This window comes from Malurus melanocephalus, unplaced genomic scaffold (assembly GCF_030028575.1).
Source record: "Malurus melanocephalus ecotype Western Australia unplaced genomic scaffold, MMel_1.1 scaffold_232, whole genome shotgun sequence".
Taxonomy (NCBI): domain Eukaryota; kingdom Metazoa; phylum Chordata; class Aves; order Passeriformes; family Maluridae; genus Malurus; species Malurus melanocephalus.
In genome coordinates this window covers 749414-770319 of record NW_026623464.1, presented here as the reverse complement: position 1 = coordinate 770319, position 20906 = coordinate 749414, and the positions used below count along the sequence as shown (strand labels likewise).

The 20906-nt window shown below is 37.3% G+C and overlaps 1 protein-coding gene across 1 annotated transcript; it reads left to right on the top strand.

Annotated features, from left to right (window-relative positions):
* The first annotated feature begins 512 nt into the window (after positions 1–512).
* Positions 513–20702, top strand: ALX1 (ALX homeobox 1). Its single transcript, XM_057374769.1, has 4 exons — positions 513–923; positions 3217–3521; positions 7133–7261; positions 18380–20702. Exons 1-4 carry the CDS (start codon positions 695–697, stop codon positions 18698–18700), a joined length of 984 nt encoding a protein of 327 aa, XP_057230752.1. The 5' UTR covers positions 513–694; the 3' UTR covers positions 18701–20702.
* Positions 20703–20906: the final 204 nt, after the last annotated feature.

The following is a 20906-nucleotide window of genomic DNA, read 5'->3' as shown; positions in this document are numbered from 1 at the left end:
AAAACAAAACAAAAAACCTGTCTGCAATATTTCTTTCTCTGTTTAACTCTAGAACAAAACTTCTGAGCTGTTTAATAAAGAAGAAACACCAGTTCTTAATTTTACAGCTTCAGAGAACAGGACTGTAGCTACCGAGGTATCAGTCAAATCGATTAAAGAAGATCCTTAACTTGAGGGTGTGTGCCCCTGAAATTACCTTCCTCTAAGCCTCTCAGGGAGCTGGGGGGAGAGCGAGGGAAACGAGAGATTACTCTTTCCAGGATCCCTGGAGAAATGTGCGTAGGTTGCAGAGGGGAAATGTCCTTTTTATTTGTCCTCCCTCCCTCTCTCCCCTCACCCTCCCCGAATGCTTGTGCATGTCTGTCTGAAACAGATCTGTCTGCCGAAAACGGGCCTGGAACTCCCTCCTGCGTTGGAATTAGGTCTTAGGGGACCTGGGGTGGAGTTAGGCTGCTTGCTTATTTTCATATTCATTAGGAATGGGAGGTTGCACAAGTCCTGCTGAGCTTCAAGATATAAGAGCAACTTCGGGTTCCCCTTTCAAGACAAGACAAATCAAAGGCTCAGAGGCAAAACGGCTCCCTAAGCACTGAACGCCTCTTCCTCCCTCCTCCCTTCCCTCCCATCCACTCCTCTCCCTCCCTTGCTCACAGCCCAGCCTCTGTCTAGGGAAGAAGCTCTCAAGCAGCCTTAGATGATTATGGATTTTCTGAGCGAGAAGTTTGCCCTGAAGAGCCAGCCGAGCAAGAACAGCGACTTTTACATGGGAGCAGGAGGCAGCTTGGAGCACGTTATGGAAACTTTGGACAATGAGTCCTTTTATAGCAAAACGTCAGGCAGCAAATGCGTGCAGGCCTTCAACCCTCTGCAAAGAGCTGAGCATCATGTGAGGCTGGAGAGGACATCACCCTGCCAGGACAACGGTGAGTCGTCATCCCAGGGTTATTCTCCCTCCTGGAGATATACGGGCCAGGGATTCTCCCGCCCCGGGAGACCAAAGGCGGCTGTGCAGCCTTCGGATGTGTGCATGCAAGGGGCTGTCACGTCGTAGTAAAATAACAATAACAATATTAATGATATTACTGCCACTACTTATTAAAAAAAAAAAAAAACAAAAAAAAAAAAAAAAAAAAAAAAAACCAAACAAAAAAAACAAAAACAAAAAAAAAAAAAAACAAAAAAAACCCCAAAAAAACCAAACAAAAAACCAAAAAAAACCCCAAAACAAAACAGAACTCCGGGAGAAGGCAACAGCCTACTTCGAAGAGCTCTTTTCCTTGAAGTGAAACACTCCGGCTGCTGCCTTCCCTACCGCTCCCGGCCCGTGTCTCCCGGGTTGCCGAGGGACGGAGTTCCGGGCGCGCCGGCACAGCCCGCCCGGGACACCGAAGGGCTGGAGGGTCCCGGAGGGCGCTGCAGGGCACGGCCGCCCCCGGCACCTCTCGGCACCCCCGACCGCCCCCCGGCACCTCTCGGCACCCCTGGCCGCCCCCGGCACCCTCCTGACCGGCCCTCGGCCGCTCCCTGGTCACTCTCCGCTCTCGCTGAAAGCCGCGGCGTTTTCATCCAACAAACACCCGGGAAAAAGCATCCCCAGATGTCGGTGCCGGAGGGACCCCGGACACGGCCGGGTCTCCGGTGCTGATCCAGGCAGGGAACGGAAGGTCGCTTGGTCATGTTTGATTCCTTCAAATATTGTCCTGCGACGGTAGCCTRGTCTCTGCCGCGTTACCAAATGATGCGTAGGGGTGATTCTTCCGAAAACGACATCGGTATTCCAAACAATAGTGTTAAAAATTCTATCAATTGTTAAAATTTCTAGCCCATCGGCTGGGAGAATGCGGAATATTTTATTTTTAAAACATTTAAAATTTTCCTAATTATTCCAACGTGATGAAAATCGGTATTTATTTTTAAATATTTTAAAAATTATTTCCTAGAAGTATTGGAAACTATGGCTAAGATTAGCTGCAATAAGAAGACAAACAATGTCATATGGTTTTTGACTCGTATAGACATTAAACGGGCTTTTTTGGAAAATTCTTTTCTTTTATTTGTATGAAACAAATTGTGACACATATTGATAGATTTCTTCAAGTGTAATTTCAAAAAGAAAAAACGAAAGAATGTATAAATCAACATTGGTGTTTTTTTAAAATTAATTAATTTAACGTATGCCTCGAGGGCGTTGAGGCATTTCCTATCTTATGTGTCGATGGTAAGTATCTAAAAATTGTCTCAGTACAATCAGCTCGAATTGAAATAAAGGAAATTGCTGAGATTGTGAGAAAAATTCAAAGYAAGCTCCTTATAATATATTACATGCCATTTTTCTTAATTTTGATTTATGTAGTGTTTTAATATTTTTTTTAGAACAGATTTTGTTTTATCTGTATAACTTATCTCATTATTTTTCCAGTGATATAAGATAAGTTAAAAATATTGAAAAGTAGGGATTTTTTTTCATTTCCTATTAAGAAGCTACTGTGGAATGTTTTCTATCTCTACCACTCAGGTTTTACCTAAAGACCAATGGTTCCTGCATTCCTTATACAAAGTATCTCTTTTAATAAGCTAACATTTTGCAGAAATGCTCTGTTTTGTAAACATAACAAGGCTAATTGAAAACAATTCCACTTCACAAATCCAAAAGAAGATATATGGAATTTATTTAGTTTTAAAAGTGAAGTTAATATTTAATTTAATTTGCTTCTTGATTTGTCAGTTTACAGCTATTTAGTTTACTTCACTGTTAGTTTGTATTTTCATAGAAATAGAGGTTTTTACATGTTCTTCCAAGTTTAAGGGAGTGTTTGTCAGTATCTTTGTGCCTCTTCTATGAAATTCTATTTTGGGTTAAGATTCCTTTTCTGTACTACTCTAGTTGATGCTGATTTCATGGATTGTTAACTACTTTAGCGGCAGTAGCAGCAGAGTGAAAATATCCAAGTACTCTTGTACAGCCTCCTTACTCTGTAAATTTTCAGATTATATTTTAAGATACAATTTACAGTAAAAATTCAATGTGATTTAGCACTTTTATTCTACATGTAGTTAATATTACAAATTCCTCCTCCATGATCTAGTATAGTAATAACACAGTCACGACAGAATCTTGCTCCTTGTGAAACTGTTTTATATGAACTCCTGAACCTAAACACTTTCTCTTCCCCCTTGATCATTTATTAACCAGCTGTTAACCCACCTTGTATGCAGTGAACTACGGGATTACTAAAGTCGAAGGACAGCCTCTTCACACAGAGCTGAGCAGGCCCATGGACAATTGCAACAATCTCAGGATGTCTCCAGTGAAAGGGTTGCAGGAGAAGGGGGACCTGGATGAACTTAGTGATAAGTGTGACAGCAATGTCTCCAGCAGTAAGAAGAGGAGACACAGAACAACTTTCACCAGTATGCAGCTGGAGGAACTGGAGAAAGTATTCCAGAAAACTCACTATCCTGATGTCTATGTAAGAGAACAGCTAGCTCTGAGAACAGAGCTCACTGAGGCCAGAGTCCAGGTAGGAACCAAACATTTCTCTGACAAATTGTGCATTGTAGGAATGAGTAAGTTACACTCTTGGGGATTGTATAAAAGCCCATAAAGCTAAAGTAAACAGCTCCTTTAGCTTCTTCATTTCTTTATGGATGGGAGATGTTGTGCTGTAGTACTAAAATAACTTGTTATTTTTTAAAATAGCTTGTGTTGCAGCTCTGAACACTTGTTTAAAGGATAAGAACACAACATCAATAGTAAAGCTGTCTTGATCTCTTGCAAAATTCCGGGCAGTGAAAATGTAAAGTGTTGCATTTAAAGATCCCACTAAAGAGTTGTTGCCTGTAGTTCAGACTGATGACAATGCAGAACTCAGATGGAGAGGATTCTGTGTGTGTAATGGCATGAAAAGTGCAGTTTAAAAAGTAATCAAATTCCTTGTTTAAGTAATCAATTTCCTTTGTTAAGCAAAGAGTATGCAGTGCAGTGAAACTGCACATATATAAATGTGCATAAATATCTATATATACATATATGTGTGTGTGTGTGTGTGTGTGTGTATGTGTGTGTGTGTGTATGTGTGCCTGTATAAAACAAGGACATCATCCTTTCATGTCTGCTGTACGGAATGATCATAGAAATCACAAAAATAGGAGGTATATTTGCTGGTTTTTAAACCTTCATAACTGATGAATAATGTTATTCTAATTTTTGGAGCAAAAAGAACTGTTGACTGCTTAGTACATATTTTGAGTTTCTTAACTGTGTACAAATGTAATTCATTCAGTATGTGCTTGCATAGTAATCTCAATAATATTTATGGCTTTGGATGCGCAGTGGTGAGAAAAGAAGCTAAATATCCAGGAAATGCAGCCTTTCCCTTGTGTAGAGGTCTTCTCTTAGAAAAGGGTGTAAGTCACATATTCCAATTTTATCTAAATTTTAGATATATTCCCTGTTCTGGTAATGATCATTATTTCAATTTAGAGAATAGCAGTCCTGTTGATTCTTGCAGACTGGGATTCATTTTTTTAATTTAGTGACTTGAATATGATAACAACTTCACAACTTGTAATTAAACACATATTCAAACATGCATATAGAGAAATAGACGTCAGTTCACATGCATACAAACTGAAATTAAATCAGAAACACTTTCAGTAACAAAGTCAGCTAATTAATTTTAGAAAGAAGTGCTCTTTTCATGTCTATTCAACCAGACATTATATTCGCTGCTGTCATCAGAAAATAGAGTCCAAAACGGTGTGTTCAGTTACATCAATACAATATCAGCAATGCCAATAGAATTTATTTCAATGACTTTTTACTCTTCAGGCCTTGCACAATCCCACTCCTTCTGAATTAGGTGCAGATTTCCAATTATGACTTAGTCTTGATTAAAAAAAAAAAAAAGTAGCATAATTTTAAAACACTGTTGTAACAAATGCATAATTCTGAAATACAGATAACAACTTCAAGAACAAATTAGTAGTGAGAACAGGGAGTGGTGAATTGAATTAAAGTGAGTCTATTGAGCTTTTATCACTTTTTTTCCTAAGGTTTACAGGCTTTATATGGTGAGAGTATTAAAAAGAAGACAGTAAATAAAAAGTATACAATCTATATCAGACTTTCACAGCGTATCAATTTCTATTTTATTTAAACATGTTCTTCCCTTTCTTAAAAGAGAACTGATCTTTGCATTTCTCATATGCTAAATATGAAAGGACATGTTGATCATTTCTATCCAGAGTAGCAAGCGTATTCCATCACAAGATTAAGCAGTTTGCAAGGCCTTACGTCATTAAAGACGAGCATCTGGCAATTCAAGGATAACAAGCAGCAGATYTCTACATTGCTTTGTGGAGGCTAATGGTTACTTTATCTCTGCCAAGAGTAAGTTTCTATTAAAGTGGTGTAAACAGAAACATTTTTGGGGATCGTCAAAGGAAAAAAAAAAAGTGCTTTTTCTCATTTAGCTCCATGAATTCAAGCAAATTGTTTGATTTTACTGTAGCAGAGTGATCAGCTGGATACCTTACCCACAGTTCCCTTCACCACCATTTATTTCATCAACATCCAATTTAATATTTGTCCTGCTCACATGCAGACAGAGCCAACTTGAACCTGATTTTTCTAAGTTGTTCTCTCTCCTGCTGTGTGTCAGTCCAGTAGTTGCTTCCCATTTTAGGGAGATTGTCAAGTCTTTTTCAAGAAACGAGCTTCATGACTGTACTTCTTCATCGTGTCCTTGATGCCTCTTTTTATTTTGCCTTCCCTTTTCTTTTTGCTGAATTTCAGACATCATAAATAACACAAATTTGCCACCAAAGTCCCTAACAATATATACTCAGGAGTTATATGCATGAGCCTTTCTTTGATTGATGAATACATTTTAAAAGAGTCCACATACTAAATCTGCAACAAGTCTTCAGGAATCAAAATAAGCAAAATTATGCCCTGATTGCTTAAGCAGTATCAAAAGACAGTTGTGTTCTCCAATGATCAATGCAAGAATGGAATCATAAACCAACAGTCTTATTTTAAATATCTCACAATATGTGATCATAAGATATCATTAAAAATACAGGAAATGTCCATACAAAAACCCACTATGTATGTATATATCAAAATGAATACGTGATCAATTTAGAAGGAAGACTAACCAATGTCATTGTTTGCTTAAAAAAAAAAATCTATTAGTAATGTAATTTCTTAAAGAAGTCTTSGTGAGCTTGCTCACACTAGAACAATAAAGACTAGTTGGATATTACTTTTATACAGTGTTACTTTTCTTTGCAATCCCCTTAACTCATCAGGCTGATTTGTAACCAGTCTAAACTAAACTGTCTGAAAGAAAAAAAATAAATTATGAAAACCATGGGACAAGGACAGTCATCAGTAACAGAAARAAATGGGCATATAATGGGTTTTTGGTATAATACTTGACTCTCAAAATATTACAGAGCAGTCCAAGGGGTATAAAGAAATTTAAGCATAAAATCTAAAGTATTCCATAGTCTAAAGTGCCATTATTTTGCTTTCTATTATAAGAAACAGATTTCATCTAGCACCAATGTGAAAAAAAATCACAATAGGTCAAAAACTGTTTATGACATGGTGAATTTTATTGTCTTCCTGGCCTTTTAGACTTCCTTATATTAACTTTTCTGCTGGGCAGACTACTGTCCTTGTGCCAGTTTTTCCTGCCTTTTATTACTGCGCTTGATAAAGATTATGTACACCTCTAGGAGGCAGATTATGGGTAGTCATAGCAAGTCAGTGGGCATGGGGCATGGGAATTTAAGAGAAAGTTTCTTTGCAATTTTACTTGCTACAGACTGATTTGTATGGGTTGTTTTTTGTTTGTTTTGCTTTGGGTTTGTTTTTTTTTTTTTTTGAGAAAATAGAAAGTAAACAACATGTACTTGTAAAACAGCCAGGAATAACTTGAACAGGTCTAACACTGACAAGATTGAAACTGTAAGAATTTAATTTTCAGGTGGACAACTTCTCATTTGTAGATGAACAGAAATTTTCAAAGCCACTGTCCAAAACATCTTCTTTTTTTCCTAAAACTCTTCTCACAGTGTGTMATTTAGTTCACATGGATGAGTGTTTCCTTGTACACTGTAGGTTTGGTTCCAGAATCGAAGAGCAAAATGGAGGAAAAGAGAACGCTATGGTCAGATCCAGCAAGCTAAGAGCCACTTTGCTGCCACCTACGATATATCTGTTCTTCCAAGGACTGACAGCTACCCTCAGGTATGGTAAATATCAACCAGTACTTTGGTTCTACATTTGACTGAGTCATCCTAGCAGCTCTGGTCTTGTATACTTTGCTAAGATGATGCATGAACTGTGGGATCACCAGATAGCTTCCTTCAGATGTATTGAACCGACATAATTTCTCTTTAATGGACCTCAACAGACCATTAAATAGAACAAGTCTTCCACTAGCATGAAATCATAATACAACCATGCAGAATCAGAATTTAATGTATACGGCTGGGACAGAGGCAGAGGGATAAGACAGCTGTTTCAGACCGTTGTAGTCTGTTTAATTTGTTTTGTTTTTTTGTTTTTTTGTTTTTTTTTCCGGTTCCCCATTAATATATAGTAAGGTATACTACACAATGAAATTGTAATAGTCTGTCTCTGTTCTCCAGTCCTTTGGTTCACTGCTTTGTCCCACTATCTGCTTTTTGTTTGTCTGCTTGCTTGTTTTAGCACATTGAATACTCTTACTCTGAAGCCATTGTTTTTCATGTCTCTGGCTTTAGGACATTTAATTTGCCACATAATTAATAGAAAAAAAATCACTATACAAAGCAAAAAATCTTTCATGGTTCCCTTTCACTAATGGTGTTCAGGTTCTCTTCTGCTTCGTTAGATAGCTGGGTCTCTGCCAACCTTAAGAATATACTTATATTCTATGTGAGCCTGCTTTGGTCATGCTCTGAATTGGCTCAATGAAGAGTTCTTCAGGGTCAGGGGAGACTGGCTGGATATTGACCCAGCACAGAAGGGCCTGGGAATGCTGGCTGACAGCAGCTCAACATGAGCCAGCAGTGCAAGAAGCCCAATGGCATCCTGGCGTTCCCCTGACCAGAGCAGGGATTGTCCTCCTGTGCTTGGCACTCGTGAGGCCACACCTTGAATCCTGTGTCCAGTTCTGTCCTCACTACAAGAAAGACATTGAGGTGCAGGAGAATGTCCAGAAAAGGATGATGGAACACATGAAGGGCCTGGAGAAGGGACTTATGAGGAGCAGCTGAGGGAGCTGGAAATGTTTATCCTGGAGAAATGGAGAATTTGGGGAGACCTTATGGCCCCCTACAACTGCCTGAAAGGAGGCTGTAGRAAGGTGGCCTTGGTCTCTTCTCACAGGGGACAAGCAGCAGGTCAAGAGGACATAACCTCAAGCTGAGGCAGGGGAGATTCAAGTCAGATATCAGAAAGAATTTTTTTGCTGAAAGAGTGGTTAAGCATTGGAGCGGGGGAGTCACCATCCCTGGAAGTGTTCAAAAGATGGAAATGGCAATTGTTGCTATGCTTTAGTTGGCATGGCAGTGTTCAGTCAAATGCTGGGCCTGATGATCTTGGAGGCCTTTCCCAACCTTAATGATTCTATCATTCTCTGAACGTGATTAGCTATGAACCTCATGCTTCACCTACTCAGCTTAATGGCACTGAAGAGTTTGCATGTTACAAGGTTTGGTGCCTGGGCTAGAGCTGGATGTCTTCCAGCAGCTCAGAACATGGGCACAACCATTTCAGCTGTGATGGCACTTTTAAACTCTGGTTTTATTTTACCAATGAAGAGTGCAATAACCCAAGTTACATCAGCAACCACTGCACAACACTCTGTGTTCAAGCAGGTGGACACAATCTCAGGTAGTCTCAGGAGGGTTCACAAAGACATAGCAAAGCATGTTCACTCAAAAAAAACCCTCCAGGTGGCCATCTCTCTTCTGAAGGTCTTTCTGACTTACCTGTAGCAACATAACAAATGATACTAGGAACAGGGCTTAAGATTTGGGGTTTCTGGACTAAATTTTATGTCTGCAAGCTTGTCTCATATTTCTAGTAGGATTTCATCTACTGCAAATTTTCCCAGTTGACTAAAATTTCATTAATGTAAGATAATGGAATAATATAAGTCATTGGTAAGTACTCAAAATGATTGTCCTAAAATTAATGTTTTTCAAAAATCCCACATTTTTAAATTATATGATAATATATTCTATAAAATTCTAAACCAAATAAAATACCTATTCTGTAGTTTCTGATTGCTAAAAAGTTTAATTCACAGCATTTCTGTTTACATTTTTGTCAAAAAATCTCCTAGATAATGACACAACTAAGTTTCACCCTGACATATGTATCCATCATTAATTCATAAAATCTTAAAAACAGAAGATTGAAATACAAAGGTGGGTCACATAATCTTAGATCAAACATCTCTAAAATGTGTAGAAATATAGAATGTGTACTCATTCACAAACACTAATACAACATGCACACCTACAACCACAGACTAGCAGATAAGCAGGCATGAATGTTTATTAAGTCTGGTCACCTGCATGAGAAAGCTGCGTTGTACTGTTGTGTACTCCAAGAACAGGAGCAAGGAGCCAAATAAAGGTGTGAGTCCTCTTTACATTGGCTATTTCAGCTGAATGTTGCATGCATGGCTTGGCTACATGATAAAAAACATGTAGCCCACTCCTCAGGGAAGTTGGCTACTTTTCTGTATACTGGAATATGAGTAGGTATCAGACAATGTTTAATAAAAATTCACRTTCTTGCTAACCTGGTGGTAATTCTTCATAGTTTTCACATTTTTAAATCCTCACCTTCAGTAAATGCATGTCTCTATCATACACATAACATTTCCTGTGAGAACGCCTGAGACAAGGAAAATCTGTCTCAAAAGCACAATGGCCACTAGCATCACTACATTCAAATCTTTTGAACTAGATGTCCATTTTAAAGTGCCTCATTTACAGAAAATAAATATATAGCACCCAACTTGCTATAAATTCATCAATCTATCCCACAATTCAGGCAGAAAAGTTATTTAAAATTGCTACTTGCATTTTTCCTTCTAATGTTACAGACTGATTTCCCAACAGTTCCATTATTTCATTGTAGTTAATACAAGAAAAGAAATCAAATGGCCTTTTTTTCTTCACTTTTATTCCTGCACTACCACCTATGTACCAGCACTTCTATTGTGACAATGAAATAAGCAAATATTAGACAGGCTTTGCCATACTTTTGAGGAAATAGTTTTTCTTGCAGATTGTGGAATACAAACCACTAGAGCTTATTTAAAAAGCCTTTATCAACATGGGGAAAAACAGATTCCCTGTTGCTGGAAAGAAGTATAGGTTGAATGTTGAAAAAGGATGAAATCAAGCTGAGATGTTTACAGCTGTGTGGCAGAAACAACAGGAACAAATGTGAATTTCTGGTGTGCATTATAAGGATTTGCAGCCTGAAGATTTTCTGTTTTGAGTCCAGCCATGGATATGTTGAGAAAACACATATTGGCTGCGTTCCAGAAGAAGTCTCTTACAGTGAACAGAGGGTGTMATGGAGGCTTCTGCTTAGCCTCTTCACCAATAATCTTCACCAAACACGAATTAAGACTATCATCCTGTGATACTCTGTGTGACTTTATAAACCTGAAAGGCTTTTCCTGTGAGAAAATGATTCTTTCAGTTTATTTAAGACAGAAGGTTGGCTCTGAATCAGAGAAAGGTTGAGGAAGTGATCTCTAGAGGGAGTCTGGTCCAACACCTGTCGCTATAAACCAGTCCATTTGCTATTAAATTCTACATCTTCATCTTCACAATAATAACAATTTAGGGGTTTTTTTTTTGGTGGTTTTTTTTTTTTTTTTTGGTAGAGCAGAATTCTTTTGTTTTCCTATTTTAATCTAATCTTAGTTACTTTCATGGTATATTGACTTTAGATGTTGCTTTTTTTTTTGTTTGTTTGTTTGTTTGTTTTGTTTTTTTTTCCAAAATGTTTCCTCATCTATCTGCCAGGAGGTTGAATACTTCTTAAAATGGCCAAATTCTGCATGCATATATATTCCATTAATTTTACTATCAAAACCTGGATTAAGAGGAGGACAGTTTGTACAATATCACAGCACAATCTATTATTCAATTGTTTTTTTTCAAGGTTTTAACAACACTATGCTGAAAATCAGATTTTTTTTTCTAGGAAGATGTCATGCACACTTGTTTTCATTCCTTTTAGTAAAAGGTTTCAGTTTCATTAGTTTCAGTATTTGAACATCAAGCTTCTCTTGCAGATGCAACACATTGTGCTTTAAGACATCTTAAGTGCACTCAGAAAAACACATATCTTGGACAGTTTTAGCATAACTAGCAATATGCTACYGATGACATGAAAGTGAAAATGGAGCATCTTAACATCAGTGGGGAAATTAATGCAGATTCACTTTATAGGGAGGTTTACTTCCTTTCACCGGAGTGAATTTTTGTAAATGAGGCATAATTAAGTACAGTGCCTTGTGTTATTAAAGATGTGTCAGGATATCTGAGACTCCATTAAAGTGTTGATGAACGGGACTTCCCAGAAGGATCCATCCTTCATTGTAGGCAGCCATGGTCAGATAAGTATCAGACATTTGCATTTATAAAATGTAATGAAAGAGACTTATGCCAGACATATTCCCTTTAAAACTAGCAAAATTCTCATTATTTATTTTTTTTTAATCCTAAAGCATTAGTTGTAAAATAGGTAAGATGATCTCCAATATTTTTTTTTGTTCTGATTCTTGGTTCAGCTGCAGTCACCTGTAGTTATCTTACATGGATCTATAAATAATATGTTGGAAGAGGAACAATAAAAACCCCCTTTATCTTTGCTCTTCTCTTACCTTATTGGTCTTTATCTGACCCCTTCTGCCACCCCGTGTTAGAGGGAAGGCTACTGTTACAAAGGGGACTTGATCTCATCAGATTCAATGCTTACCTGTGAGAAGAAAGCAAGAAAACCTGAGACAAAATTTCATTCTGCCCCCTCCTTACTTACATACACAAGAGCCTACACTGTTATCACACAGACTTTTAGCTTTCCCTGCAGGAATCTAATTTATAAAGATAATATCTTTATAAATAAGTGCAGCAGGATGTAAATAAACATTAAACTGTATCATTGAAAAGCAGATGAAAAAGGGCAACATTTTTCTCCCACCTACACTCTTTCCCTACTTTGCATCTTTCCTCTTCCTTACTCATTCTTTTAATCATGTTCATTTGTTGTAATTTTCCTTCTAAGTTCTTTTAAGAGGATTCATTTTGTCACACCATTCTACTTTCCCTCTTACTATTACATACAAAATGTTTGGGTTTTTTTAATTTTCTTGAAAATGCAGGCAAGAGTTGGATCAGATAGAATTTAATTTTTTGTTTCAGTTGAGAAAACCCACTCCAATGCAGGTAGGAATTTTAGGACAACAAAAGCTTTTCAAAAGTATGGGGAGTGATATAGAAGGTGTAGAAAGAAAGGAAAATGTTGAAATCTCAGAAATAAAAGGAAGAGGTTGAAGTTTGTATTCCATCCACCAGAATGATAAATCAAATTAATATGTTGAACAGCATGGCATCACATGATGTGTTGGCAATCAAAGAGTGTAGAAGTGGTATCGGTATACATGTGTTMAGTACTTTCCTTGGATCATCATTATAGTTTTCTCTAGCCTTAGTACATATGGCTAATCCTCATTAGCAATAATCAAAGTTACATGCTCCAATTAAATGTTCATATGGAATATATTAGACACCACATGTTACATGACTTAAAATTTCTTTTAACTGTAGTAGACATATAAATGACAGTTAATCACAATAGTTCATTAAGGCTATGGGTACACTGATTAAATAGGAGTAGATGTGGCTGACATATCTGAGCTGGCTTCAAAGAAGTTTTAACACACACTCATGCTGTCTAACCATGATAGCATGGGCTCAACCCCCACCTGGATGCTGTGTGTCATGCTGCATGTGTGCTTACTTCCCTTATTGTGGCTGATCTTCCAACAGGAATCACACTTCTGTTCTTTCTGGGTGGTGTCTGTTCCACATAAAGTAGCTTTTTTTATTTTATGAATGGCACTTTAATTTTTTTCTTGGTAATAAACCACCTCTGTATGTGATCCTTCTCATAGACTCACTTTCAGTTTGTTGCTCTATGGGCTTTTTTTGTGAAACATGTATTTCTTTAAGTGTGTGAGTAACTTTACTGGGTCATAATTGTAAGGCAAATTCTTTTCTTTTTCTGAGATCCACAAWTTTTTTAATAGCATTTTTCAAAATATGGAATTTTGACTTTAACTGTATCATAGAGTTGAAACATAATTAATCCTTAGTGTAACTGGCCCCAAGATAGCAGTAGGAAGAACTTACAGTTTACTAAAAACCCTATACAAGAATGAAAGCTTGATGACTTTTCAAATCCTCATTATTTTGAAGATCAGCAAACTTGTTTAAATGTGGAATCTAATGATCAGATTTTTATTTTGTTTACCATGTAAGCCTAAATGTGGACTGAAGGAGTCTGTCACATTTTTTAGATCTGTATCACTACCATGGGCCAATGAGCATTTTATTAATACCTGTAAATAATGTGCTGCATCTTACTCATATGTACCTGAGSCCAATACAGTACAGGTGATCTTCCCATTTGCACTTGGTCCAACAGCTCCTACAAATTGATCACAAATTACACTGAGAGCTCTTCTGTCCAGATACAAATGTAAAAACACAATGAGAGGGATGAAGCTTCGGGACAAGTTGCCCATAGAAATTAATGAATCCCTGTAGCTGGAGATACTMAAAATGTAGCTGGATGGGGCTTGAGTAACCTTATCTAAAATCAAGGATAGCTGTGAGCAAGGTTTAGAAAAATTATCCCAGAGGTTATTTTCAGTTTAAACTGTTCCAAGAATCTACAAACTTGGGAAGTACAGGCAAATTTCTACCTGTATTTTGGATGTTCTGAAGACGCCTGCAGAAAAAAAAAAAAAAAGAAAAAAAAATATGGAAAGATAAATTGTGCAGATAGATACCAGTTGTGAACCAGCAGTTTTGAGCAGTTGAACAGCTATGGCATTTAATKTGCCTAAAGTAGCTCCTTGTGATAGCACAGATTTAGTGTCTGGCRGTGAAAGGACTGTTGTTTCACACAAGCAGAAAAGTGACAGAAGTTTAGCAATTCAGTCTAGCATTTGCATGTTTTCTCTAATTACAGAAATTCTTAACTGCTCTGTCAGTGCCACTCTTGTTTCCTTTGCAGTGACCAGGAACATCCTGAAAATGTGTAGTTTCTAATTATTCACTACAGTAATTATAATAATATTCAACATACATCATATTTAATATGTGATGTAATAAGAACATCTCTTAATATCTAGAGATCTTAAAAGATATTAGAATTTTGTTTCCCATATGAAGCACTAAACACATGTGCACTCAAATAGAAGTTTTGTGTCTGCTGGGGAGAGACTCTAGTCTGGATAGGCGGGTGACTGAAATAACATGAGTCAAGAGATTTGGTGATGAGAGACAAATCTAGGGAAGTGATAGCAAAACTCCCAGCAAATTTCTTGTTTTGAATTTGTTATTTCTCCAGGTGCTGCATAAGAAGGCTGAACCTCAGGGAGCTTGAAAGTTTAAAAGAAAAAATGCAATGAYACCGAGCAGGATGAGCGATTACCTGAGCTCATTTTCCTCTGCAGGGTCTAACAAAAGGTCATATGCTTAGGAAATTACATCATAGCCATGTTAACAACCATAACTCTCCAGTTTTGCTCTTGTCACAGCTATGAAATCCTCTTTCTTTTTCTATCAGGAAGGGTGTGTGTGCATATGTATGTGTGTATAAAACATACAGTAGGTAAATATATTGAAGGGCTCTGGTAATTTCATGGTAACCACAAGAGCAAAGCTCAAGTTGTTTGTGATGTTAACAGAAACCAGAGATGTGCTGTATGTATGGCCTCATTCACAGCCTCTGAATTGCCTTTTATACAGTTCATGGATCACACAAGATTTTAAGAGGAAAAATATTTTCTTTAAATTCATGTACACAGTGTTGCTTTTCCTTCTAACATACCAGAAGAAGGACTGATAATTTTGACTTATTGTAAAACATTAGTGTATTTATTTTTAATACAGGAATCCCCTCTGCACCCAAACTTCACTACAACATATTTATGTTGTAAATCCTTGAAATGAAAATTTAATATCAGAGGTAAAACTAAAATCAATAGAAAATTGATATGACTGAAACATTCTTTTGGAAAGCATAGCTGCCTCATGAGAGAAGAGGTAAAGCTTGCCTAGAATCTTGTGGCATTCCTGAAGTTAAGTTTACTAATTTGGATTCCTTTCTCTAAGGAAGGCACCCAGTGCACTCCTTTGAAAGTTTTAGGAATTAATAGCTTATTCACATACTTTAAGAAGACATGAACATATTTTAGGATTTGCAGCTGAATTCTGTTCTCCTTTACACCTGTGCAATCTCACTGAGGCTAAATTGAAAGAGATTTGTCTAGGATAAAAATAAAAGTGGTGGTACTAAACTTAGTTTACTGTGAACCAAACTACTGGAAATAAAGAAAGAAAGAGTGATTTTGTGATTTTTTTCCAGACCACATAGGTTATTGGACACTTTCAATCTGAGTCTCTGAGCCTTTTGAAGTTTTCCCATCATGACTGCATTAAAGGCAAACTTGCACATTTCTTTTGAAAATTCTTCCCATAATTATATCTCTGCAGCCTGGGTGACTGCAGCATTTAGCATAGCACTTCTTAGAAAGAAATTTTAATAAGTCAGATGAATGAGACTTTGTCCCATGTGAGTTAGCTTTGGAGATTATGAGGTCCTTCAGAAATAGCTCATTTATTAGACACTGCAGGGATTAACTAGTCTCTTCCTGGGGAAATTTGTCWGATTATAGGTCAAAACTGGCTCAGGTAGGTTAATTAAGGTGCAATAAGGCAGCTGGGGATCATGTCAAACTGTAGAGGGTCTCCCATGGGCTGATGTTTGATTCTTCTAAAAACTGATTTTGGGAGGAGGGAACTGGAAAGTTCTGAAACTTTTACTAGATTTCCTTGTGTAGGCTTCAGGCAACCCACAAGAAGGAGGAAAAATCTTCCATATTTTTCCTCAGGCACCTTACTCACTCTATCACCTGTCAGCAGAGTACCTAAAATACACAGGAGCAGAAGCCTGGGGTGTGCCAGGTGTGTGTGCCCAGATGTGTGTGTGGAGAGGCAAGCCACATCCACAAGCAAGTGTGGAGCAATGCATATGACTGCACACATGCATTTCTGTGTAAACAAACTGAGCACACCAAGAGTTGGAGGAGATGTGTTGCTACCATGGCTTTTCCCCTAGGCTTTTGCAGGAAACAAAAATGGAGCATTTACTGGATCTTCTTTTTGTTGCTGGAATTCCCAAGGAGCCCAGATTGGTTTGTCAGCTCTTGATGACCTCGCTACTACAGCTGTTTAAAATATCAACTTTGAAAATAAGACTGTTTCATCCTTCCTATCTGCACTAGATCTCAGCTAGATGAGTTCAGTGAACCATGATTTATAGCTTGAGCTTGTTGGTGGTTTGTGAGTATGTGCTGTTGCAAAGTGATAGGACTATGGGAGAAAACACAACTCATCAGCATCAGAAACATGTTTTCATTCTGTGTGTGTGTCTGTCATAATTCATTACTTCCTCTGACCTCTACTTTGACAGAAAAATATCACTCAGCTGGAGAGATAACCTTCATATCATAAAGTCAAAATTCCTTTGTCTATGGATTTGGAATAGGAATATAAAATTAAGTTTGAAGTGGGAACTCATTTTACAGTGCTAACTGAAGAGTGTTTGAGTTACTCCAACATATCACAGAGAAAAAAGACATGTGGGCTCAATGGCAGTGCATCAGAGCAAGGGTACACTGAACACATAGCAGATTTTTTGAATGAAGACAAATTTAGCAAAGGAAATCAAATAGGAAAGGATATAGTTACAGGCTGACAAGATCTGYACTGTGAATGAGGATAAAAAAATGTCTTGTCTGATGTTATTTGTACATTAAAAAAATTAGTATTCAGGAAATCTATATAGGTAAAAGAGGAGAAGACATACAAAGCTGTATATTGTTGTGTCCAAATGAGAAATTACCATGGAAGTTTGAGTATGTCAGAGATTGTATCATATACATGTAATACTGGGGGGGGNGGGGGGGGTTGTTTGAAAAAACACAAGGACAGTAACTGAGTGCAAAGTTTGGTCAAATCATGGTGAATAGAGCAGGAATGAAAGACCATGCAGTCTGAGATAATAACAAGAGCTGACTTGTGTTAGGCCTTGAAAATCTTCCTGTCCGTTCATCTAGTAACAAACAAGCGAAAAATACCTATCCATAAATAGTGTCTGTACATAGATGGGAGAAAGCCTGAAACTCAGAATGAAGCTGTGTCTGCCAAGTATAGAAAGGTTTATGCATCAAAGCTTGAATACATGGTTCCTCTAGACATCACTGGTAACCACAAATCTTCTGTCCTAGTCTGTCATGCTACATTTTCCAGGGATGCATGTGCAGTCTGTTGAGGCTGAACACTGAAACAAAAATGCCCTCAAAGTATAATTGCACATAAAAACATCATGAAAAGAAATTTTATCTCAAATCTGTCTTTGAAACAGATTTAAGAAAAATTCTTGAATGTATTATCAGTAATTCCTGTGGTTTATTTTATTGTTTCATTTGTTTTAAAGTCATTAAGGAAGGCTTCTTTTTAGTAAATTTTGCAAATACTTGTTGGTCTTTGTTGCTTGAGAAATCCAGATTTGTTTGTTTTGTTCACCCTTTTCTAGTCTTTCCTAACATTACAGTGGATATTCTAATAAGGAGAGCATTTATGGTGAAAATATATGTGCAAGATCTATGATCTTGCACACTCTTTTGAGAGTCCCTCATGAGAGTTTTGAGAGTTTTTCTCTGATGCCAATTGTGTGTTTTCATTAATTTGATTGACTGGCTGGGCTGATGGCACCCTGTGATTCAACAGTAGACATATATGGAGCCACAGAGCAAAGGGATGACAGAGTAAGGAGCATAACTCATCAGCCCTTGCTCTCAAGTGAACAGTCTCGTATTTTGACTTGTGATCTCTTCATACAATTTTCTAATGTGATTTCAGACAACTTGTTAAGTACTTGTTGCTTGTTTCAGAGGAGAACTAATTTTCTGTGAAGTAAAGCAAACCAAGTATTGCAGAAATTAAAAGATGAACAATCTAAATTTAATTGTTCTCATTTTGTATGTTTCAGATTCAGAACAATCTGTGGGCAGGGAATGCGGCTAGCAGCTCTGTGGTTACCTCCTGCATGCTGCCACGAGACACATCCTCCTGTATGACACCTTACTCCCATTCACCCCGGACAGATTCTGGCTACACAGGCTTTTCAAACCACCAGAATCAGTTCAGCCACGTGCCCCTCAATAATTTTTTCACTGACTCGTTGCTTTCTGGGGCAGCCAATGGACATGCTTTTGAAACCAAGCCAGAGTTTGAAAGGAGGTCCTCCAGCATTGCAGTTCTACGGATGAAAGCCAAAGAGCATGCTGCCAATATTTCTTGGGCCATGTAATATAGCAGTACCCTCTCTCAATTCCTTCTTTTTTTTTAATAGCAAACTAAAACCATTTTTATTTCCCATATTTAAAGGGAACAACAATAAGCTGCTGTGTGTGGAATGCTAGAAATCACAATATACACGATGTCTGCTTAAAGAAATGCAATATAATATTTAACAATAAACCAAGAATAAACCAAATAGATTTACCATGCATCAAGCTCAACAAGCCCTCTTTGTTTTGATTTTTATATATAAGTATGTTTTGTTGTACCAGTTGATGAAAGATGATTATAGAACCTGCAAAAAAAAAATAAAACTACTAAGCAAATGTGTCTACTCCATGGTTTTTAGCAGTCCTGTATAAAGAATTCTTGCTTTATAAATGAATAGTTCATCAGGGAACAACTCTGTAAAGGATAATAAATTTATTATGCTAAACCCATGATGTAAATCTCTAAGCACACCATGTAAAGAAGGAAATATAGGACCATTCATGTTGTAGGTAGAATTTGTGGCCTGAGTTCTTTCAGCACTGTGCTGCTGCTGTAGGCCAGCTCTGCTGTTTTGCTGAATGCATGTTGAGCTTGTTGAATTAATGTAATAAGAATAGAAGGAACTACTTTATCTTATGGACCTGAATGTATTCCTGTTAAAGATAATGAGATTTTTTTTCAGTCAAATATAACACTRAAAGTGTTATATTTTATCACAATGTTTAATAGTTTTCCAAGATGTGCAGAGATTGTGTCAACTAGCGTGTTTAAATCTTAAAGGCTGCAGGGTGTTGTGAAACTTGGGTGACTAAAAGACAGCATGGAATAGTACTCCTACACTTTTAGCAAAACGCAGATTAAGGAAAAAAACCTGAACAACCAAACAGTGAAGTCTTACTTCCCGTACAGTCCAACTTACTGGGTTTTGCTACTCTACAGTCAAATTGAAACAAAGAAAAGTCCAACAAGACGTGCCAGTTTAAGTTTGTGACTGATCTTAAGATGTTATTACAGTACAGCTCATTTAGTTTTAGTGACATTTAGTTGATACTTTGCTTATATACTTTCCAGAGTGTAAAACTGGTTTGCTACCTTTAAAGCATATAGGAAAAAATCTTTTTGACTGCAATGGCAGCAGGATTTGGCTCTCAGCTCCCAGCCTATCACAAAGGAATTAAAATGTCAGCAGACTTTCTGACATTTCTGGTGGAAAAAAAATAGAGAAGGAAAATACTTTACATCTGGAGAATTGCTATCTGCTTTGATTTACTTCTCCTCCCTTTCCCCTGTCACATTCCAAGCTCCTTCAGATGAGTGAAATGTCAGCCTCTTTGAAAGCAACAGTCAGTCTCTCGGGTTCATAAAGGCAAAGTAAATTAATTGAAATCAAGAAGGACTTGCATGGCTGTGATTAGAACAGGACACAACTCTCTGGGTACCCCCTGCTCATTTCTTGCTTTTCTCTCTGGCCATTAGTTAGGAACAGAGGGCGGTTGGGGGAAGAATGGAAGATCCAGGAAGCACATTTCTTCACAGCAACYGCAGAACTAGCAGTACTCACAAAAACAAACACACAGGAATCCCCAGATTTTCTCTGCTCCCACTCAGGGGGAGAAAAACTTAAAATAGGAGAGGGCTCATTCTGTAGCCTTTCAAAGGAATAAACAAACTTAACTTCGAAACCATCAGGGTCAACCAAAAATAGGATTTTTACATCAGATTCTTACACAGCTGAAAGGATGGTCCTATTTTCCGCTATTAATAAACTCAAATTTTAACACATATGTATACTACAATTTGTGGTTTCCTGATTCGATTCTCCTTCTAAAAATTAACTTCAACTTTGGCCTGAGGAGCTGGAAAAGAGAATTCTGGCTAGAAGCTATCTTTTCCATTTTTTAATGGTCTGTTTAGACAGCAGTCAAACTAGCCTTATGATTTAAAGCAAAGAAAAAGAATTTTATTGGTAAAGGTGATACTTTAGTTTTGTATGGACACTTTTGCCACATGTAGAAGGATAAAAGTGGTGGAAAAACAAGGGATTTCTTTAGCAATTTAAAAATATTGTGGTCTTTTTTTTTTCTTGTTGCTGTATTTTATTCAATTTCCACATAATCATTTTTTAAGATATAGTGCTAAGAACATGCCAAAGTGATATCCAGAATTTTTTAGGGCATCATTAATGGACAAAGCAGGGAAAGTTTAGCTGAAAATCTCTAATACAT